The sequence below is a fragment of the Salvelinus alpinus genome, chromosome 23 (assembly GCF_045679555.1).
Source record: "Salvelinus alpinus chromosome 23, SLU_Salpinus.1, whole genome shotgun sequence".
Lineage (NCBI taxonomy): Eukaryota > Metazoa > Chordata > Actinopteri > Salmoniformes > Salmonidae > Salvelinus > Salvelinus alpinus.
Genome location: NC_092108.1, coordinates 40,856,203 through 40,880,510, shown reverse-complemented (window position 1 = coordinate 40,880,510; position 24,308 = coordinate 40,856,203). Strand labels below are relative to the sequence as shown.

At 42.5% G+C, this 24,308-nt stretch overlaps 1 protein-coding gene across 1 annotated transcript; it reads right to left on the bottom strand.

Moving 5' to 3' along the window:
- LOC139551003 (protein phosphatase 1L) lies at positions 1-23,644 on the bottom strand. Its single transcript, XM_071362331.1, has 4 exons — positions 22,736-23,644; positions 5,573-5,747; positions 3,917-4,078; positions 1-1,647 (listed from the first exon to the last, which is right to left on the bottom strand). The coding sequence occupies exons 1-4, from the start codon at positions 23,132-23,134 to the stop codon at positions 1,295-1,297; spliced, it is 1,089 nt and encodes a 362-aa protein (XP_071218432.1). The 5' UTR covers positions 23,135-23,644; the 3' UTR covers positions 1-1,294.
- Positions 23,645-24,308: the final 664 nt, after the last annotated feature.

The window sequence follows — 24,308 nt, the reverse complement described above, 5'->3', positions numbered from 1 at the left end:
TTTCACAAGGTAGCATTGAATTTTAATATTGACAGACTATATTCAGCAAAGTCATACATTTTGTGTTTGGCAGAGTATATGAGTTGTTGGTGAGCTGTCTACAAGCGATGCTTGTTGTTACATTATCGACTTATGCGTGTGTAAAGGTCAACAATAAACAGCTGTATATGTTTTGTTTTGGCAATAATATTAAAACGGAAACAATAAATAAGGCAAATAAGGTACATTGTTAAATTATAAAAGGCTTGCCACATAATTTCAAGCATAAAATGTACCTATGAAATACAGTAGTAATTGTAGTATTCAATACAGTAGTACAGTAGTAAAACTAACACAAGGGTGGCCAACTGTTCCTGGATAACCAGTGTGTGCAGTCTTTATTACTTAAAACTCTTTGAATCAGGTGTGCTGGGCTGGAATGAAACCCTGCACACACTGCTGCTACCCTCGGAGCAAAGTTGTCCATCCATGGTCTCTAACATGATCCTGACCTTATTAACACATCAGTACTCACTCCAATCGTATTGCATATTACTGGCAATTAGCCTTACTGTTTCAGCTGTGTAGCCTTTAAATCAGTCGATTCCGACGGAAGCACCAACACCTGTGTGCTAACATTCACAGATCTTTCCCAAACATGGATAGGCTAAACAAATATCCTATACAGGTCCAGTACCATAATAGAGTAACTATACATCAGCCTGGTTAAGACTGTGTTAACATAAAAAGGCAATGGCTGGAGCTAAGTCAGGGTTTGATCCTGTATACGACCAAGGAACTTACAGCATTTTTATGGGCTGATATAAGGGCTTATCATTCCACAACAATAAAAGTCCCAAAAGGTAAATGTTTTCTCTTTTTTTTCTCTTCAGGACAGTGTCAGTCCGTTGACAGTAGAACACACTGCTGTTGTTTGTTGGTAGAGAACAGTAGATCACAGTATGCAGTGCTGGTTGAGTCAGAGAGTCATCTTCTCATTGATGCAGGAGGGGTGATCTCCAGTTGTGTGTCATGCTGAATGCCAACGTGTGAGACGGAAGTGTGTGTGTAAGTATGTGTGTCAGGACGATCTAGCACTCCAGCTTCAGAGTAAATGGTCAGAAGAAATGAAAACAAATGGTTTTGGGTGTAGGTGTACGTGCGTGTCAGAGAGAATGCCAGGTATCCAGGTTGCAACAGTTCCCAATCTTCCCCAGGTTGATCGCTTGCTACACCATCAACAAGGGAGAAGAGACAATCTATAACATAACAATAATGATGACCATATCATGACATTGTGACCTCATCACCACCTCTACTCCCCGGCCCTGTTCCCCACAGGACCACGCTTGAACTTGACCACCATGACAGTGATGTTGTCTGGGCAGCCGCGATAAAAGGACTGCAGCACAATGCTCTTGGCACCGTAGTGTGGCTCGTCCAGGCGCTCGCGCACAAAGCGCACCGCCTCCTCGTTGCTGAAGGCGTCCCACAGGCCGTCCGACGCCAGGATCATGAACTCGGGCTGCAGCTTGTCCAGGTCAAAGGTCAACACGTCAGGGTCGGGGATGACCACGTTGAGGTTCTTCAGGGGGTAGTCGCCCAGCGAGCGAGACATGGCCAGGATGCCCTGGACACGCCATGAACCGTTGAAGCTTATGAAGCCCCCTGGTGGTGAAGGAATGGAAGTGCAATGCAATTGAATTAAACTATCTGTAACTTTATTATTCCACACTGGGACATTGGTCATTCATTAGTCATTCATTGTGTACACAGAAAACAACACAGAAAAAAGTGCAGACTGAGCATAGAAATGTCTGTATCCTAGTCAAAGTACATAATATCTATAAATATTATATTTACCAAATCCAGTGGCGTAAAGTACTTAAGTAAAAATACTTGAAAGTACTACTTAAGTAGTTTTTCTGGGTATCTGTACTTGACTTTACTATTTAGATTTTTTACAACTTTTACTTCACTACATTCCTAAAATGATGTATTTTTTACTCCATACATTTTCTCTGACAACCCAAAGTACTCGTTACATTTTGAATGCTTAGCAGAAAAGGAAAATTGTGAAATTCCCGCACTTATCAAGAGAACACATGGTCATCCCTACTGCCTATGTTCTGGCGGACTCACTAAACACAAATGCATAGTTTGTAAATGATGTCTGAGTGCTGGAGTGTGCCCCTGGCTATCCATACATTTTAAAAACAAGAAAATGCTGCCATCTCCTTTGCTTAATATAAGGAATTTGAAATGATTTATACTTTTACTTTTGATACTTAGGTATATTTTAGAAATTCAATTAACTTGTGAAACTTACGTAGACTTTTACTCAAGTAGTATTTTACTGGGTAACTATCCCTTTTACTTGAGTAATTTTCTATTAAGGAATCTATACTTTTACTCAAGTATGACAATTGGGTACTTTTTCCACCACTGACCAAATCCAGCAAAGGATATATTAGTGCTTCCTATCATTTGTCAGAGCTAATAACCCTCGCAAGGCTGCCAGCCCAGACGGCATCTCTAGCCGTGTCCTCAGAGCATGCACAGGGGCTTGGCCTCTAAAACCCTCACAAACTTTTACAGATGCACAATTGAGAGCATCCTGTCGGGCTGTATCACCACTTGGTACAGCAACTGCACTGCCCGCAACCACAGGGCTCTCCAGAGGGTGGTGCGGTCTGCCCAACGCATCACCGAGGGTAAACTACCTGCTCTCCAGGACACCTACAGCACCCGATGTCACAGGAAGGCCAAAAAGATCATCAAGGACATCAACAACCCGAGCCACGGCCTGTTCATCCCGCTATCATCCATAAGGCGAGGTCAGTACAGGTGCATCAAAGCTGGGACCGAGAGACTGAAAAACTGCTTCTATCTCAAGGCCATCAGACAGTTAAATAGCCATCACTTGCCGGCTTCTACCTGGTTACGCAACCCTGCACCTTAGGGCCTGCTGCCCTATATACATAGACTTGGAATCACTGGCCACTTCAATAATGTTTACATACTGCTTAAGTTTTCTCATATGTATATACTGTTTTCTATTCTACTGCATTTTAGTCAATGCCACTGCGACATTGCTCAATCTAATATTTATACATTTCTTAATTCCATTATTTTACTTTTAGATTTGTGTGTATTGTTAGATACTACTGCACTGTTGGAGCTAGGAACACAAGCATTTTGCTACACCCACAATAACATCTAAATATGTGTATGTGACCAATACAATTTGATTTGATAAGACATCACTGTTTGCATTTCCAAAGAGGGCCAACAGGTGGCGACTCAAGGCTGCAATTCTTAGTCTCTCTATTTGACACTGATTCATTCTAGTGATTCATCCTAGCGTGCCATTGTGATCTGCTGAAATGTGGGAAACATTTTATGAGGATAATTATACACTGCCTGCCACAGCCAAGCAAATGTATGTGTGTTTTGTTTCTGTGACACAGTTTGTTTTCCTGGACAGTTTGAAGGCCCAATGCAACAGATTTTTATTATCAATAACAAATCCTTTCTGGGTAAAAATGAAGTACATTCCATTAAAATGGTCAAAAAGAAAGAAAAATAGCTTTTTAGCAAAACACTATTTCTGAAGCAAGAATTTTGCTAGGACTGTCTGTGAGTGGTCTGAGTGGGGAGGGGAAAACTAGATGATATTGGCAGAGAGGTTTGGAAACACAGGAAAAAACAGAATTTAGACAGCACTGGAACTTTAAGCCTGGTGCTGGACTGAGAAGCATTTTAATGGAGATTTTTTCATTCAAAATGCTTTTTTAGTTCCGTTCTAAAACAGCCCTGTGAAATTTAGCGTGACTTCACTCTGTAGTATTTACAGTTCAGCTAGGTTTGACACAAACGTCTCTACAACGTCCCCATGGCGTTGTGGTCCTTTTGATCCATGCAGCGCTCCGCTCACCTGCCCTCTTGATCCTCTTGCGCTCTTTGAGCTGGTAGGGCTTGTGGTCATGTGACAGCGCCACCGCATTCCCATCCTTGTCACACAGCACGCCCCGCGAGTCCCCAACGTTGGCCACCGTCAGCTCCCGGTCCGATAGCAGGGCCACCAGACATGTAGTGCCTACGAGAGGGAGAAATATATATATATATATATTTTTAAAGGGACATTACATTCCAAAACCATAGCTAGATCTACACAACCGATGGCCTGGGACGTGGATCATTTTGATATTAGTCTACTGTGAAGTACTGAAAACATTTGACAAACTTTGATTGTTTTTATGTGATGTCCCTTTAAGTTTACTTGAATACATTTTTCACCTGTGTTTCTCATTCTCAGAATACAATATGTGTATCCTAGTCTGCTAATCAACCGCAATACTGAACGCCATAGTGTATATACACTGAGTGTACAAAACATTAAGAACAGCTGCTCTTTTCATGACACAGACTGACCATGTGTATCCAGGTGAAAGCTCTGATCCCTTATTGGTGTCACTTGTTAAATCCACTTCAATCAGTGTAGATGAAGGGGAGTAGACCGGTTAAAAAAGGGATTTTTAAGCTTTGAGACAATTAAGACATGGATTGTGTATGTGCGCCATTCAGAGGGTGAATGGGCAAGACACAAGATTGAAGTGTCTTTAAATGGGGTATGGTAGTAGGTGCCAGGCGCACCGCTTAGAGTGTGTCAAGAACTGCAACGCTGCTGGGTTTTTCAGTTTCCCGTGTGTATCAAGAATGGTCCACCACCCAAAAGGACATCCAGCCAACTTGACACGACTGTGGGAAGCATTGGAGTCAACATGGGCCAGCATCCCTGTGGAATGCTTTCGACACCTCGCAGAGTCCATGCCCTGATGAATTAAGGCTGTTCTGAGGGAAAAGGGGGGGGTGCAACTCAATATTAGGAAAGTGCCTCCAATGTTTCGTACACTCAGTGTATATCATAACAATGAAAGCATCCGAGTAACAGGAGTGAATGCTATTCCTGGCCCTAATAACTTATCTGACAAAGGTTTACCTTTTCATTCTGCCCATGTCCTCCTCTTCCATTGGAAATCCAGTGATTTATAAGGTACTGTTTCCAGTACAGGCATCTAATCCATTTCTCAGGGCTGACAATAAATCTCCCAGGGCAACAAAGGGTAACGACATTGACTTTGTGTCTTGACCTTCAAAAGGTCTTCTACATGGAGACATTTCACCGCCGCCATAACAAATAATACTACATTTGATGTATACGGCTTTTCTTCTGCACAGACAAAAACTGTAAAACATCTAAAAAGTGCTTTACATTTATAGTGTTCCTTGTCTCTCTGTTTTCTCTACGCAGAACGTCATTAGGATGTTTTACAGAGGGGCAACTCTGACCAGTCTTAAACAGGGTTACGTTCAATAGGTGGAAAACAGAGTGAAACAGGGAGGTACTACCTTAACTTGTCCAATAAGAACACATATTTTCGTTTCCTACTGAAGATAACTATCTGACCTACTGTCTTAACCCCTCCCCCATTGTTGCCACCTTTTCATTGTGTGACACCTGGGCTCGTATTCACAAAACGTCTCAGAGTAGGAGAACTGATCTTAGATCAGCACTCATACGGTCGCTCACCTGCTTCGTCATGATTGGCGGAGAGCTTGTCCACCATGTCTCGGTCCACAGCCAGGATGCGCTGCTCCAGGATGCTGTGGTAGGAGAGAACACCCTCCCTCTTCTCCCTGTCATAGGACAGTAGCTGCTGCCTCAGAGACTCTGGCAAGTGGGCCTTCACGTAGTCAGCTGCAGCCTGAGAGAGAGAATGGAGGATAGAGAGAGAATTTCCCTTATTTGGTTGAATTTCAGTTATTTGACTGGTCGACATTCCAACGATTTGTTGATACAACACCGTGCCGTTACATGTACAGAATGTTAGCTTTTTTTCTTATAGCCAAATTCATCCAGACTCAACTTTGTTATGTTTGAAAGACGCACATGATTATTGTCTATACTCAGCAGTGTTCTGAGTAAATTAATGGTAGCCTTGAGATAGTGTCTATGTGCCCATCTTTTACAAGAGCACAGACAGGAGATTTTATTTTATATTTAACTAGGCAAGTCAACGGCGGCTAAACCCTAATCCGTACAACGCTGGGACAATTGTGAGCCTCCCTATGGGACTCCCAATCACGGCCGGTTGTGATACAGCCCGGAATCGAACCAGGGTCTGTAGTGACACCTCTAGCACCGAGATGCAGGGCTTTAGACCGCTGCACCACTCGGGAGATAGCTGCCAAGGTAAACAAAGTATCAGATGTTTAGTTTCAAAATGTCCGTTTATATCATGGTTCAATTTAAATTGAAAGTCAAAACAAGTTCTTCAAATTGAAATACATTGAAATGGACTTGACCCCAAAATACAAGTTGAAAACACTATTTTTTTTATACACACGAAAGGCACGACATGACACTCAAAGATACCAATGCTTTCTAGGAGCTACCAGAAATATTCATAAAGACTAGAGGGTGCCTATTCATTATTTACAGTAAGACCCAGTACTTTAAGAGCATATCTAAACAAAAAGCTATACATAGTGCAGGACCATAGAAGTTATATTTGACCAAGCACATTTTATATATACAGTGTAGAAATGGTTTCAATGTATATGGCAGTATGTCTACACATAATTCATGTGTTTACATACAGCACTGAGTGAATGGAGGCTATTTGTAAGATATTTTAATATGCATGCCCAAACGCACACTTGGTTGAGTTGCTAATTTCAATGAATCATGCCTGGCTGTTCAGGAATTAATTGTGTAAGGGATAATCAACGAGAGGCTATGCGTTCTGTGGAAAATAATGAACGACGTGGAAGGTGTGTTCCACGACGCGCTAGCAGAATGGAACTGACTTTCCACGGAGTTGCATTATTTTCCAGAGAACGCATAGAGCGCCGAGTTCATTATAATTTTTATACCATGGCTATAATTTAACACATTTGCCGGTAGAAATGTGTTCAACATCCACTGAAGTTGCTAGCAAGTTTACTAGATAGCTACAGTAGTTGCCGTGGTAGCCAAACAACCAGACGTGCTAGTTTAGCTAACCAAAACATCAGTCATTGCTTGTCATTATGAAAATCGAATTCAACAATGCCAATAATGTTTTCAATTCGACTTTTGCTTTCAAAAGCAGCTCAAACATAGAAAGTGTAAGAAGGAATTATAGCCATTGAATTCTATCGTGCAAATATACTGTGCATTATAGGTAAATAATGCATGCTCTAGAATGCCTGTCAAGCCAATCAGAAACAAGTACAATGCCATGGTATTGTTAAGCAATAAGGCCTGAGGAGATGTGGTATATGGCTAATATACCACGGCTAAGGGCTGTTTTTAGGCGCATCGCAGAGTGCCTTGACACAGCCCTTAGCCGTGGTATATTGGCGATATATCACCCCCCCAAAATGTATACATTTACATTACATTTAAGTCATTTAGCAGACGCTCTTATCCAGAGCGACTTACAAATTGGTGCATTCACCTTATGATATCCAGTGGAACAACCACTTTACAATAGTGCATCTAACTCTTTTAAGGGGGGGGGGGGGGGGTTAGAAGGATTACTTTATCCTATCCTAGGTATTCCTTAAAGAGGTGGGGTTTCAGGTGTCTCCGGAAGGTGGTGATTGACTCCGCTGACCTGGCGTCGTGAGGGAGTTTGTTCCACCATTGGGGTGCCAGAGCAGCGAACAGTTTTGACTGGGCTGAGCGGGAACTGTACTTCCTCAGAGGTAGGGAGGCGAGCAGGCCAGAGGTGGATGAACGCAGTGCCCTTGTTTGGGTGTAGGGCCTGATCAGAGCCTGAAGGTACGGAGGTGCCGTTCCCCTCACAGCTCCGTAGGCAAGCACCATGGTCTTGTAGCGGATGCGAGCTTCAACTGGAAGCCAGTGGAGAGAGCGGAGGAGCGGGGTATAATATGTAAATATCACAAACTCCTGAGGGTTTGACCTGCACTGTTGGTTAAGGGCTTGTAAGTAAGCATTTCACTGTAAGGTCTACACATGTTGTATTCGGAGCATGTGACAAATAAAGTTTGATTTGCCTTATTGAACTGGTTATCAATGTAATTAAAGCAGTAAAAATAAATGTTTTGTCATACCCCTGCTATACGGTCTGATATACCATGGCTGTCAGCCAATCAGCATTCAGGGTTCGAACCACCCAGTTTATAATAGTTAATAATGACTAATCAATTACCATGGGAAGAGCTCTACAGTGTGCATGAAGGTTAACATTGGTTTCCAGTGATGATGATAAAAAGACTGTATATTGAGATTACTGTGTATTAGGGAAAGGGGGATACCTAGTCAGTTGAACTGAATGCATTCAACTGAAATGTGTCTTCCGCATTTAACCCAACCCCTCTGAATCAGAGAGGTGCTGGTGGCTGCCTTAATCAGCAACCACGTCATCAGCGCCTGGGAACAGTGGGTTAAATGCCTTGCTCGGGGGCAGAATGACAGATTTTTACCTTGTCAGCTCAGGGGTTCGATCCAGCAACCTTTCCGGTTACTGGCCCAACGCTCCTACTTTCTCCTCAGATCATGTTCTCCATACTGAACACTAATTCAGCTGCTAGACGTTCAGAAATATTTCAGTAGAGAACCGTTCGAAACTCTCTCAAACTTGAGGCTCCAACGCTCATGTCGTTTGCATATTCGTTACACTTTGCAATCAACAGTTGTTGTGTTTTCGTCAGTCCTGTAATCAAGGCATCCAATTAACCGAGGCCGATGAGATATTAACGAACGAACTCATTTCACCCATAGTGATAATTATAGGAGCAGATTCATTTGAGAGAGAAAAGGAGAGGGGGGTGTAATGATGAAGTGAAATGGTATAAATAAATGATCAGAAACAACCAACTCTTCATTAGTCACTGGTGTCTCTCTCTCTCTCCCATTCTCTGGATAAGTGTACACAGGGAGCATTGAATAGTGAACAGTAGTTACCCATCCAAGAGCCCAAATGACTGAGCCATGTAAAAGTCAATGCAGTCTTCATGGCTGTAGACTCAACTTTATGTGGTAGAAAACCTTTCAGAGAGAAGTTCCCCCTTAAACTCAACTGTCAGTTTGAATCAAAATAAAATGAAGAATATTAACTTGTAATGGCCTTGTGGTTAAGAGTGTCTGGCCTGAGATTGGAAGGTCGAGAGTTCGAGCCGTGTCATTCCAAAGACCAAAAAATGGGACCCAATGTGTGTCTGCTTGGCATTCAGCATTAAGGAGAGAGATTGGAGGTAAGGTCCTGTGATAGACTAGCATCCTGTCCAGGGGTTGTACTTGTACATCAAGTTGTCTCACATTAGAGAAACAGGAGATAGGCTCCTGCTACTTTACTGGCCTTTTACCTTTTGGTCAAAATAAGGACTGCTGAATGATTGAAAAAAGAAAGAGAGTTGAGAATATGCAACATATTTGCAGTTTAAGGACACACTGCTCAGTTAGGAACAAGCTGTTCTGTACACAGATATTTTTTTGGGAGACATTTCGCTCCATTTGATACTGGGGGACAAGCAAACATTTATATTTACCAACTTGCAGAAAATTCTTTGGAAAAAAGCCCTTGAACACAAACACCTCCTGCGACTTGAAGGCGGAAGAGTGGAAGATTTTTCTTAATTCCTGAGACTTGGGTAACTTAAGGTTCATACTGAAAAGGTGAACATTTATCCGTCTGAGTCTGTTGGGTTTGGTGCATACAAACATACACATGCTTTCTCAAACTAACACACCTCTCCTCTGTTACTCTCACCACATGCTTGCCAAAAGAGCTCAGCTCCGGATAAGTTCATTCAACACCCGGCCCCTTCTGACAAAAAGTTCCACAACACATTCCTATATGCATGTTCTTATAACTCATTCACTCAGTGGTCTATAGTCTACTGCGTGTGCTTCTCTTGACGTGTCTCTGACACTAGTCAGGATGTTGTGCAACCTTCTCTTAGTTGAAGATGGCGCCGGAAGAACTGGCAGCCATTTTACGGGTGACTAACCAATTGTGCTATTATGTGTTTTTTTTGCGTTATTTGTAACTTATTTTGTACATAATGTTTCTGCAACCGTATCTTACGGCAAAAAAAGAGCTTCTGGATATCAGGACAGCGATCACTCACCTTGGATTAGACAAAGATTTTTTCTTCAACAAGCAGGACGCACAGGATGTACTTCAGACACCTGACAAGGACAAAATCCCCGTTATTGGCAGGAGAAAGAGACGCAGGTATAGAGGACACAGGGCGGGGTGCCTCGTAAGGATCCGCCGACGGCGAGTGGGAAATCTGCCCTTACCATCAATATTACTTGCCAACGTACAATCATTGGACTATAAATTAGACGAGGTACGATGACAAATATCCTACCAACGGGACATCAAAAACTGTAACATCTTATGTTTCACCGAATCGTGGCTGAATTATGACATGGAAACATTCAGCTAGCGGGATATACGCTGCACCGGCTAGACAGAACAGCACACTCCGGTAAGACGAGGGGTCTGTGTATATTTCTAAACAACAGCTGGTGCAAGAAATCTAAGGAAGTCTCTAGATTTTGCTCACCTGAAGTAGAGTAGCTCATGATAAGCTGTAGACCACACTATTTGCCAAGAGAGTTTTAATAAAAATTTGTGGCTGTTAATTTACCACCACAGACGGACGCTGGCACTAAGACCGCACTGAGTCAGCTGTATAAGGAAATAAGCAAACAGGAACCGCTCACCTAGAGGTGGCGCTCCTAGTGGCCGGGGACTTTAATGCAGGGAAACTTAAATCAGTTTTACCTAATTTCTATCAGCATGTTAAAAAATTCTAGATCACCTTTACTCCACACACAGAGACACGTAGAAAGCTCTCCCTTGCCCTCCATTTGGCAAATCTGACCATAAATATATCCTCTTGATTCCTACTTTCAAGCAAAAATGAAAGCAGGAAGCACCAGTGACTCGGTCTACAAAAAAGTGGTCAGATGAAGCAGATGCTAAACTACAGGACTGTTTTGCTAGCACAGAATGGAATATGTTCCGGGATTCTTCCGATGGCATTGAGGAGTACACCACATCAGTCACTGGCTTTATCAATAAGTGCATCAAGGACGTCGTCCCCACGCGCGTCGGATGTGGCAGGGCCCGCAAACTATTACAGACTACAAAGGGAAGCACAGCTGCAAGCTGCCCAGTGACACAAGCCTATCAGACGAGCTAAATCACTTCTATGCTCGCTTCGAGGCAAGCAACACTGAGGCATGCATGAGAGCATCAGCTGTTCCGGACAACTGTGTGATCACGCTCTCCGTAGCCGACGTGAGTAAGACCTTTAAACAGGTCAACATTCACAAGGCTGTGGGGCCAGACGGATTACCAGAACATGTGCTCCGGGCATGTGCTGACCAACTGGCAGGTGTCTTTACTGACATTTTCAACATGTTCCTGATTGAGTCTGTAATACCAACATGCTTCAAGCAGACCACCATAGTCCCTGTGCCCGAGAGCACTAAGGTAACCTGCCTAAATGACTAGAGATCCGTAGCACTCACGTCCGTAGCCATGAAGTACTCTGAAAGGCTTGTAATGGCTCACATTAACACCATTATCCCAGAAACCCTAGACCCACTCCAATTTGCATACCACTCAAACAGATGCACAGATGATGCAATCTCTATTGCACTTCACACTGCCCTTTCCCACCTGGACAAAAGAAACACCTACGTGGGAATGCTATTCATTGATTACAGCTCAGCGTTCAACACCATAGTGCCCTCAAAGCTCATCACTAAGTTAAGGATCCTGGGACTAAACACCTCCCTCTGCAACTGGATGCTGGACTTCCAGACGGGCCGCCCCCAGGTGGTGAGGGTAGGTAGCAACACATTTGCCACGCTGATCCTCAACACTGGAGCCCCTCAGGGGTGCGTGCTCAGTCCCCTCCTGTACTCCCTGTTCACCGACGACTGCATGGCCAGGCACGACTCCAACACCATCATTAAGTTTGCAGACGACACAACAGTGGTAGGCCTGATCACCGATAACGACGAGACAGCCTATAGGGAGGAGGTCAGAGACCTGGCCGGGAGGTGCCAGAATAACAACCTATCCCTCAACGTAACCAAGACTAAGGAGATGATTGTGGACTACAGGAAAAGGAGGACCGAGCACGCCCCCATTCTCATTTATGTGGCTGTAGTGGAGCAGGTTGAGAGCTTCAAGTTCCTTGGTGTCCACATCACCAACAAACTAGAATGGTCCAAACACACCAAGACAGTCGTGAAGAGGGCACGACAAGACCGATTTCCCCTCAAGAGACTGAAAAGATTTGGCATGGGTCCTCAGATCCTCAAAAGGTTCTACAGCTGCAACATTGAGAGCATCCTGATTGGTTGCATCACTGCCTGGTACGGCAACTGCTCGGCCTCCGACCACAAGGCACTACAGAGGGTAGTGCGTACGGCCCAGTACATCACTGGGGCTAAGCTGCCTGCCATCTAGGACCTCTATACCAGGCAGTGTCAGAGAAAGGCCCTAAAAATTGTCAAAGGCCCCAACCACCCCAGCCAGACTGTTCTCTCTGCTACCGCATGGCAAGCGGTACCGGAGCGCCAAGTCTAGGGTCAAAAGGCTTCTCAACAGCTTTTACCCCCAAGCCATAAGACTCCTGAACAGGTAATCAACTGGCTACCTGGACTATTTGTATTTTTTTTATTTTTTTTATTTATTTCTCAGGAGGACCGCCTCACTATCACTGAACCCCTTTACACTGATACTGTAAATGGGACCTGCCTCATGTAGACATTGACAACTCTCTCCTGTGGTACTCTGGGCTCAACTACTTGGTCCTGCTGCTGACAGACAGGTTTATTGCCTACGTGGCCAGCCTGGGCACAGTGTACCTACTGTAAAGTGGACCTGCCTCATGTAAACATTGACAACTCTCTCCTGTGGTACTCTGGGCTCAACTCCTTGGTCCTGCTGCAGGACCACTCTACCCAGCTGCTGACAGCCAGGTTTATTGCCTATGTGGCCAGCCTGGGCACAGTGTACCTAAGCATTGGGTCAACAGAGCCGCCTTCCACTCTCAGATGCTGGTGCACCATGTTCCAGCCTCTAAATGGTGAAAGAGCTACGGTTCGGTTTGTTCGCTTCATGTCACAAGAGTAGCCGAAGAAAGAGGCAGGTGAATGTTTGGTACGGGAGTTGGCCAGGTCCTTTTTGTGACAAAGAGACAGGCGAGACACAAAGAGTTCCACTCCAAATGAAAAAGATGGATGGGAACTACCAAGAGACTTCTGCCAACAGATTGTGGTGGAAATTCAACACAAGGGACACCTGAAGCCAATCTTAAAATGAATCACTTTTTATTATCAGCAAGCTGGAGAGGTTACAACAAACTCTGCACACTGTACAGGTCTATCAGAAGCTCTGTTGGGGCGGTCCCAGCAGCTGTCTTATATACAGCTATACACAGACAAGTTATATTTGCATGATTTAGCATAATTAATTCATCACTACCGGTGGCTCGCACATGTGACTGACCAATACCTCACAAGGCTCTCTCTCTCTCTCCAAGTTGAGACCTTGAAACTGAAACACCTCGGTTGTTTCCATAGCAATATTCTGGTCGACTGCCAAGTTGAGGATCAGTGATAGTGAGGATTCCTCCATACGCGATCAGTCCGTCACCTGCACGAACCCATCTAATTAGTGATTAGGAAGTAGCATTGATTTGATACATAAAACAGAACATTTCCCTCACATGATCAAGGAGGCCTAAATCACGTTCACCAACTACCAGCAGATCACAGGCATGGAGGGTTATTTCACAGCCATCCAGGGGAACCTGACGCCTTTATAGTTACAGCGTGGCGTCTTCCATGTTTCCACTTAACTGTCTCTAGTAAACCAAACCAGGCGGGGAAGTTGGAGTCGGTACATTGACACACTGATGCAAATAAATGAACATGGTGTGTATACAATGAACCACGTTGTCTGCTTTTAAAAGCATCAGAGGAGCATGACGATCTTCGGTTCATTATTTATTTATTTTATATTGGGACGGATTTAACATTTGCAGTTCTGGAATTTGTTATGTGTTAAGTTTGTGCGTGTGTGTGTGTGTGTGTGTGTGTGTGTGTGTACTCTGATTTGTGTGTTTCTAGCAAAAATCCCACTGAGAACAAGGTCATAGTAACCCAGCCTGCAGAGTAATAGCTCATGCATGTCACTATGTCACCATGACAACAGAAAACACACACACACAGCAGGGGTGGTAATTGGCCCACAGAGGGATGGGGGACCAGACAGGAATAGGCAGAAAGGTACAGATAGATATGTAAACAGCATGCCCAATCAAACTCCCTCCAGCCTTCACTACACAACATCAACAACCCTATTCAAAGCCTTAAGGCTAAGGAGGTCCCTTATATTAACAGGATCTAGCCAACCTATTTAGATAAGGAATAGCATGACTGACATAGTACTACTAATGGTTTAAAGTTGATGTAGGTTGAACTGGCTTTCGTTTTCAGTGTACATTTAAGACTGGTAATACAACACAAAATAAAATGTTTTTTTAAGCCGTTTTTTTTTTTTATCATAAGAAAGAGCCAATAACATAGAGAACACAGTAAAATCTGCCTGAAGATGATGCCAACAGTTTGTGGACTAAATTATTAGACTACAGGAGATGAGCATTACCAAAAGATAAAAAGCAGAGAGGATTAACGACTACCACATGAACCTCAAAATGGCAGACTTGAATACCTCTCTTCTGTAGTCAATATAAGGTCTAATGTGGGTCTCCTTACAATGCATGCATGGTGGACAAACTCCTAAGAAGTAAATGGACAAGATAGAGCATACTATTTTTTCATCAACATAAATCTTTTAGTATTTTCATTTGTGAAGATAGACACAGTCACCATACTTAATGAGTAAACTAAAGTGGCATTTGTGACTTCTAAAATGCACGTGTAAGAGTGTGTAAAAGTGTTTGTATAATAGCTATGTAATAGTCGCTCCCTATCCCAGTCTGCTGTCCCCACATGCTTCAAGATGGCCACCATTGTTCCTGTACCCATGAAGGCACTCAACGTCAACAAAACAAAGGAGATGATCGTGGACTTCAGGAAACAGCAGATGGAGCCCCCCATCCCATCCCATCCCATCCACATCAACGGGACAGTAGTGGAGAAGGTGGAAAGTTTTAAGTTCCTCTGCGTACACATCACAGACAAATTGAAACGGTCCACCCACACAGACAGTGTGGTGAAGAAGGCGCAATAGCGCCTCTTCTACCTCAGGAGGCTGAAGAAATTTGGCTTGTCACCTAAAACCCTCACAAACTTTTACAGATGCACAATAGAGAGCATCCTGTCGTGCTGTATCACCGCCTGGTACGGCAACTTCACCGCCCTCAACAGCAAGGCTCTCCAGAGGGTGGTGCGGTCTGCCCAACGCATCACTGGGGGCAAACTACCTGCCCTCCAGGACACCTACAGCACCCGATGTCACAGGAAAGCCAAAAAGATCATCAAGGACAACAACCACCCGAGCCGCTGCCTGTTCACCCTGCTACCATCCAGAAGGCGAGGTCAGTACAGGTACATCAAAGCTGGGACCGAGAGACTGAAAAACAGCTTCTATCTCAAGGTCATCAGACTGCTAAACAGCCATCACTAACCCAGCTGCTTCCTACATACAGACTCAAATCATTGGCCACTTTAATAAATGGATCACAAGTCACTTTAAATAATGCCACTTTAACAATGTTTACATATCTTACATTACCCATCTCATATGTACACTACCATTCAAACGTTTGGGGTCACTTTGAAATGTCCTTGTTTTGAAAGAAAAGCATTTCTGGGCCATTAAAATAACATCAAATTGATCAGAAATACAGTGTAGACATTGTTAATGTTGTAAATGGCAAACTGTCTCTAACCAGAATAAAAAGAGGAGTGGGAGGCCCCGGTGCACAGGGGTGGAGCCAGAGGGGTGTCTGGGGTGGCATTGGACACCCCTGACATCTGATTGGCCACCCCGGGTGCCACCCCAAAATTGCATTCGCTACTGGCAGTTTGATGCTGATTGACATCTCATTTCACCTCTTGTTGAAAGAAGGATTTATTTTGACATTCGGCAGCGCATTTTTCAAATCGAGGTCGAGGAAGAGAGAATATTAAGTTGGTTGCGAGATACAGAAGAATAAGAAGAACATCCAGAAGAAGAAGAGAGAATATTTCCACAGCTCCACGAGCTCTCTTCGCGATTGGCGAAAGCATCATATTTGAAGTAAGTTTTAAGGTTTAGCATTGGGTTTAGGCTTCCTGTACAACTGTTACGAAAATTGAGTCGCTGTGTAAGTTAACATTAGACCTTTGGCTCCATTAACAGACAGTTAATCAGATTAGAGAGATCAGTTAACAATTTAGCCTAACATTATGTTTACATCTGTGCTAGTAATACACACATATACAGTGCAGTGTCGTAAGTTACAGTATATGAATGTGTAGCTAATGTGGGGTAACTAGTAAGCTACAGCTGTCAGTGTTCAGCAAGTTAACATTCAGCAACTTGAAATCCATTACCTCAGTTAGATTTTTGTACTTTAACTCAAAATGAACAATTGTTACTATCAATCTGTTAACGTTACTCAAAAGATTACTACAATTTGCTGGTTAGCCTGTTTGCTATCGTAAAGGTGTAAGAAATTATAGCTAGCTAGAATACTTACTGCAAAGTAGGGCTAGCCATGATCTAACTAGTAACTTAGGCTGGTAGTTGATTTTAAGGTACAGTTATGATAATAGGGTTTGTAATTAAGATTGGACTAAAATGTGGGTAATTGGATGCTTAGATGTAACCATAGACTGTCTTATTTTTGCATAGGGTCAATTAAACATGAGAAGGGAGAGATATCGGACTTCTGTTCCTAAAGGACCCAATGGTAGGCCAGGCCAATACTTTAAACTACACATTTTAGTTACCAGCTGTTAGTATCTAATTTTGTGGTTCTCTTAATTATACATTTCCATAGAGATATGACACATTATTTAACGTGTATTTCAGACATTTCAAGATCCAGAGAAGAGGGTCCTGTACAGCCGTGTTTGAAAACATTTCCCAGAATTCAGCATGGTACTAAGAGAAGGGCTTTCAACCTTTCCTGGTATAAGGACAATTCATGGCTTGAATATTCTGTAGGTCAAGATTCAACTTATTGTTTCGTCTGTAGGCATTTTTCTCTGCCCAATACACCTGAATCTGCCTTCACATCACAGTCAGGTTTTTGTAACTGGAAAAAGGCGCTGTTTAAAGATTCTGGGTTTAAGCTCCATTCGAAGGCAGAGCATCATATCAATGCTATGTGTGCTTGGAATCAGCATAAAAGGGATATTGACAGCAACTCATCAATGTTAGATGTCAGAAATGAGGACCGGAAAAAGAAAGTGGAGGAAAACTGTACTTACATTAAAACAATTGCATATGTGCTCCTATTAACTGCCACTCAAAATATAGCGCAAGAGGGGTCATCGAGATTCTGGTGACTCTCACAACAAGGGTCATTTTTTTGACAATCTTAGAAGAAATTGCAAAGCATGACCCTCTCATAGAGTAAAGGATGAATGCATGTGGCAATGCTAAGTACACAAGCCACCAAATCCAGAAGGAAGTTCTTGAGGGTTTAGCTGAGATGGTACAAAGTCAAATAATAAGAGAAGTAAAAAAAAAGGTGACGTTTTCAGTGTCATTGCAGATAAAACCAAAGATTTAAAGAAAAAAGAACAAATGTCTTTAGTTGTGAGGTACTATTACAACGGGGACATCCACAAAACCTTTTTACACTTTCAGTCAGCTGAAAGCTTAGATGCAGCAGGTCTCACAAAAATGATCATTGATTGCCTTGAAAAACATGGTCTGGACTACAGAAATTACCTTGTGGGGCAAGACTATGCCGGTGCGTCGGACCATGAGCGGAAAGCATTCTGGTGTGTCTGCACGGATTAAAAACAGTGCACGATTTGCATTTTATGTGCACTGTAATGCACATAGTTTGAATTTGGTTCTTGTCGATGCTGTAAAATCAGTGCCTGAGGCAGTTCACTTTTTTGCTCTCCTGCAGAAGCTTTATAACTTTGTATCTGGCTCGTATGTTCATCTCAAGTGACTTGCAGTTCAGAAAGAGCTGTATCCACAGCAGCAGCCCAGGGAACTACAGAGACTTACGGATGTAAGGTGGGCATGCAGATACATGGCATGCCGTAATCTGAGGGACAGGCTTCCAGCAGTTCTGAGAGTGCTACAGGATATCACACTTGAAAATAGTGGTGATAGATCAGTGGAGGCAAGGGGCCTTCTTTCTCAGATAGATTTACATTTCATAGGGCTTTTGGTTACTTTTTGTAAAGTGCTTGGTGATGCCAAATGTCTTTCTGACATGCTCCAATCAAGCTCTCTTGACGTAGCAAGGGCTGTGGATCTAGTAGGTGCCCTTACAGACACATTACAGGACTACAGAAGTGAGGGCTACTTTGGAGAACTATGGAAAGAGGTTGAAGAGATTGCAGAGCACTGCAAAATAAGTGTACAAACAGTGTGTAAAAGACAGCTTAAGATTTCACGACTTATACCATCTATTGCATCTTCCATATGCTGCACGGCCATCACTCATCCAAATATTTATACTTACATATTCCTAATCCATCCCTTTACATTTGTGTGTATTAGGTAGTTGTTGTAGAACTGTTAGATATTACTGCACTGTCGGAACTAGAAGCACAAGCATTTCACTACACTCGCATTAACATCTGCTAACCATGTGTATGTGACCAATACAATTTGATTTAATAGTGTTTGTGTAATAACTTTGTAATAGTGTTTGTGTAATAGCTTTGTAACAGTGTGTAATAGCTATGAAATAGTGTGTAATAGCTATGAAATAGTGTGTAATAGCTTTGTAATAGTGTGTAATAGCTATGAAATAGTGTGTAATAGCTTTGTAATAGTGTGTAATAGCTATGAAATAGTGTGTAATAGCTATGAAATAGTGTGTAATAGCTTTGTAATAGTGTGTAATAGCTATGAAATAGTGTGTAATAGCTATGAAATAGTGTGTAATAGCTTTGTAATAGTGTGTAATAGCTATGAAATAGTGTGTAATAGCTTTGTAATAGTATGTAATAGATATGAAATAGTGTGTAATAGCTTCGTAATAGTGTGTAATAGCTATGAAATAGTGTGTAATAGCTTTGTAACATTATGTAATAGCTTTGTAACAGTATGTAATAGCTATGAAATAGTGTGTAATAGCTTTGTAACATTATGTAATAGCTATGAAATAGTGTGTAATAGCTATGAAATAGTGTGTAATAGCTTTGTAACATTATGTAATAGCTATGAAATAGTGTGTAATAGCTATGAAATAGTGTGTAATAGCTTTGTAACATTATGTAATAGCTATGAAATAGTGTGTAATAGCTATGAAATAGTGTGTAATAGCTTTGTAACATTATGTAATAGCTTTGTAACATTATGTAATAGCTTTGTAACATTATGTAATAGCTTTGTAACATTATGTAATAGCTTTGTAACATTATGTAATAGTGTCTTGTGAGAAAGAGAATCCCGCCTCCAGGCTCACTGAGGACACTGGAGTGGCAGATGGTTCACCAGACATGTGGTCTGGAGGCTCCTTTGGGAATTCACTGACCCTTGACAGAAAAAGGGGGAAAAAGGTTCACACCCATGTGTGTGACACACAAAGCCTTAAGACAGCCTCTTTGTGTGTATATGCAATTCAACTCCCATGTATTTGTGCTGATGACAACACAAGAAAAACAAAAGGAGCACAAAGATGGTGATTCTAGTTCCATCAAAAGGTACTGGGTAGGCTGCACACACAGGGCCTACTAAATAGTGAACAGGCCAGTGGAAACTGTATGACAAATTGCATTGCAGAGGATTCAGATGCTGCCTACTCAACTTCACTCTTATTCTGGTCAGGGTTAGCATGTCCCCAGACTATGTGACTTTCACAATTCTCTGTTAGAGTGATTTAGTTTTATGTATCCTGAAAGCTGGGGTGGGAACACATTATGTATGCACTTACCTCTCTCACTCCAAATCCAAATGAGAATGCTGTAATGACCATAGATATCTATTTTATTTCACCTTTATTTTATCAGGGAGTCATACTGGGACCAAGGTCTCTTTTACAGATGAGCCCTAAATTACTTAAATTACAGAAAATACACACATCAATATAAATACAAAATGGAAGCAGAAAGAAAGAAAAAGACGGTCATAAATAACAAACACATCCATCAGTAATAAGGTACTGAATTGCCCTAGAGGTACCAGAACATCACATTTAAGAACATTTTGAAGATTGTTCCACAAATAAGGTGCAAGAAAGGTAAATCAGCTTTTAGTTAACTCAGTAGAGACCAAAGTCATTTCCAGAGTTAATAACCATCCCTGAGACCAGGTGTGGTAACTCTAATGTCTAAAGTTTAGTAAAGATGTTCGGTACAGTGGGACTTTTTATAAAAGGGCTTTATAAATGAAAACATAGCAATATATCAACCTGTACATGACATCAAAGAGGGCCAACCAACTTTCTGGTAGAGAGTGCAGTGATGAGTACGAAAATTGTTGCCTGTAATAAAGCGCAGTGCGCTATGATAAACTGCATCTAACGGCTTTAATGAAGTGGCTGCTGTGTTCATATTGATGACGTCGCCATAGTCTAGGACCGATTCGAACATCGACTGAATGATCTGCTTTCTACTATTTTGTGAAAGGCAGGACCTATTTATATAGAAAAGTACAATTTTTATTCTCAGCTTTTTAACTACAATATACAGTCTATACAGAAGTATGTGGACACCAAATGAGTGGATTTGGCTATTTCAGCCACATCCGTTGCTGACAGGTGTATAAAATCGAGCACACAGCCATGCAATCTCCATAGACAGACATTGGCAGTAGAATGGCCTTACTGAAGAGCTCAGTGACTTTCAACGTGGCACCGTCATAGGATGCCCCCTTTCCAACAAGTCAGTTCATCACATTTCTGCCCTGCAAGAGCTGCCCCGGTCAACTGTAAGTGCTGTTATTGTGAAGTGGAAACATCTAGGAGAAACAACGGCTCATTGTGTGGTTGGCCACACAACCTCACAGAACGGGACCGCCGAGTGATGAAGCGCGTAAAAATTGTCTGTCCTCGGTTGCAACACGAGTTCCAAACTGCCTCTGGAAGCAACGTCAGCACACAAACTGTTAGTCGGGAGCTTCATGAAATGGATTTCCATGCTCGAGCAGCCGCACACAATCCTAAGATCACCATGCACAATGCCAAGTGTCAGCTGGAGTGGTGTAAAGCTCGCTACCATTGGACTGGAGCAGTGGAAACGCGTTCTCTGGAGTGATGAATAGCTCACCATTTGGCAGTCCGATGGACGAATCTGGGTTTGGTGGATGCCAGGAGAACACTACCTGTCCCAATGCATAGTGCCAACTGTAAAGTTTGGTGGAGGATAAATAATGGTCTGGGGCTGTTTTTAATGGTTCGGGCTAGGCCCCTTAGTTCCAGTGAAGGGAAATCTTAACGCTACAGCATACAATGACATTCTAGACGATTCTGTGCTTCCAACTTTGTGACAACAGTTTGGGGAAGGCCCTTTTTTTGCATCAATCTTAAGCAAGGCATCTAGCCCATCACAGATAGTAAATTGTTGAAATGAAAACAAAGATTCACTAGAAGCTGACTGGTTAACCGTCGAGTCAGCTAGAGGCTGGCAGAGGGAAGAGCAGTCGATTGACTGACCAGAGTCAATTAAACCACCGTTTCTCTCAAATAAAAAGCCTGCCGAGATAAAATGATGATTAAAAGCATCACTTATCCCATTCTTCTCAGTCATGATGCCAGAGTCAGACAGAACTTGCTGAGGCAGGGAAGAAGAGGAATGTGTACACTTCAGTGTGTTTACTGTTTTCCAAAATGTTGAAGGATCACCAGCAGAGTCAAAGATAGAGCTTAAAAGGTAGCTTGATTTAGCTTTATTAATTGAGACCTTACATCTGTTTCTCAATTGTCTGAAAGATTGCCAGTCAACTTGATTTGGCCCAGGGCTGATTTCTCATTCGAATGCGCTCAGATAGCTCAGAAGAAAACCACGGGTTAGATCTATATTTCACTCTGAATTGTTTAAAATGGGCATGTTTATCTGCCAGAGGAATAAATATGGGGGATACATTTTGTAGAACCAACCCATGGTCAGGAATACAGGAGAAAGTGGCTAAATCAGAGTAGTACATGTCATGTCTCCCTCACCCTTGAGGGGATTTTCTTTTAAATGTGTCTTCTTAATTAAATGATGAGTATTTTGCGGTTAATTAAACAATGAGTATTTTGAGGTTTCTTATCTCTAATACATACTATGGGACAATGACCACTGAGATCATATGCAAATACTCCACTGGACAAATATGTATGGAAGTTGTTAGTATGAATTAAATAAATCAATGAGGAATTAACAGGGTTTTTCACATTTAGCCATGTTGGTTTTGAGATCAATTGAGTCCGAATAAAATCAATACATATTGATTAAAATTCACATTCCCTAAAATTCCCTAAAATGACCAACTCCGAGGAAAATGATGATAATGATGCTGACCGTTTAGGCCTATTTTAGGCTGTGTTTTTGAAAGACACCCACACCTTTGATACATACCTCACCACCGTGACCGTCAAATATCCCGAATATAGACGGATGACTCTTGTTGGTGATGTCAGTGAGCACCTCGAAGCGGTCCTCCATGTGGTCACGCCGCCCCTGAATGGAGTACACTGCTACATTGTTATTTTTGAACTCCCAGGTTTTGGAGAACTCCGCGTCTAGGACGTTCAGGCCCCCCAACCTGTCGTTCTGCATTATCTCCGCCACTTTCCCCTTCACCATCTTCACGGCATCCCGGCTAGACTTGACGATGGTCTTCACCTCGTCCGTGTGGAAGAAGTAACTCCATAAGGCCAAGCTAATGCATAGTAGAAACAATGTCTCTGGCCTCAGGAGGAAATAACGCATGATCCGACCCAAAAGAGACAACAGCGTCATTGTGTCTCCTATCATCACACGCAAGAAAACTACTGACTGTCGCTCCCCTCGTGCAATTCACTCCATTATATCCGTTCAATGGGACAATAAAACACTTCCACCATATAAATGTCTGATGTCAGAACTGCTATAAATATCAAATTGGATTTAAATGGTCAATGTATTCCCAGGATTTACTCAGCCGAATATAGCCACACTGAAGTGAAGAGCGAAGGACGAACGTGGTCACAGTCATTGGCTAGGCCCGCTGTCTTGACATATACACGCGAGACTGTCCTCCTGGCTCTCCGAAGGACAGCTGCAGCAAGAGGATCTCCCGACAAAACCCGTTATGAAGCCGCTTTCGTCTGTAGCCCATTGCAGGCTTCGCGAATAACGGGCGAAGACCCAGCGGAATGTGAGGAGTTGTCACCGGGGACGACGTAGGGGTTTGGTGGCCTCTTTTTGCGTTCACCCCGTTTCTTGTGTGGGAAATGCTCCTATTCAGCTTCTACTCACCCGCATCAACAACAACACCCCCCCCCCTCGCTCAGTTTTCAACTCTAGTATGATGACAGCGTGCGCAGCTGCGGCAGAACGTCCTGATGGATCATCACAACACTTGCAGCAAGTGGGGGAATAGCCTTATTATTAATTATTTCTTAAATATAGCTTTCATTTTATTCGAGTAGGCTTATTTAGTTTTCTTGAGGAATATGACACCTTTCAGTCCGGTCTGCTTACTAAAATGTCATTAACTGTAGAGTTGTATTATCATTAAATGTTTTTATTGAAATGTTAGGGCTATTCAACTTATTACACTTGGGTATCAGGTGTGTTGGTGTTAGGATGCACATTGGTGGCTGTCGGGGAAAGGGTTAGTGACCACTAAACACTAGCCTAAACAAACAGTACCACAAGTAATGTTGTCTTGTAGCCCTCTGGTGGCTGAAACCAATTTCCCTTTGTCCCTTATTGAGATGAAATACAAATTGTCCCTCTAAACTGCTTTTCGACTGTAACGCCAGTTTTTCACTAGTGTATACATCCATATAGTACTAAGGAAATTGTGTTGCCATAGCTAGGGCTGACAGTGAGGGCTTGTGAATCAACGACCTCTGCATAATCAAAACAGTTTATATATAAATGATATATATATATATTATTTTTTCTATATGTATACTTTGACAATGTAAGTAATAATGAACTT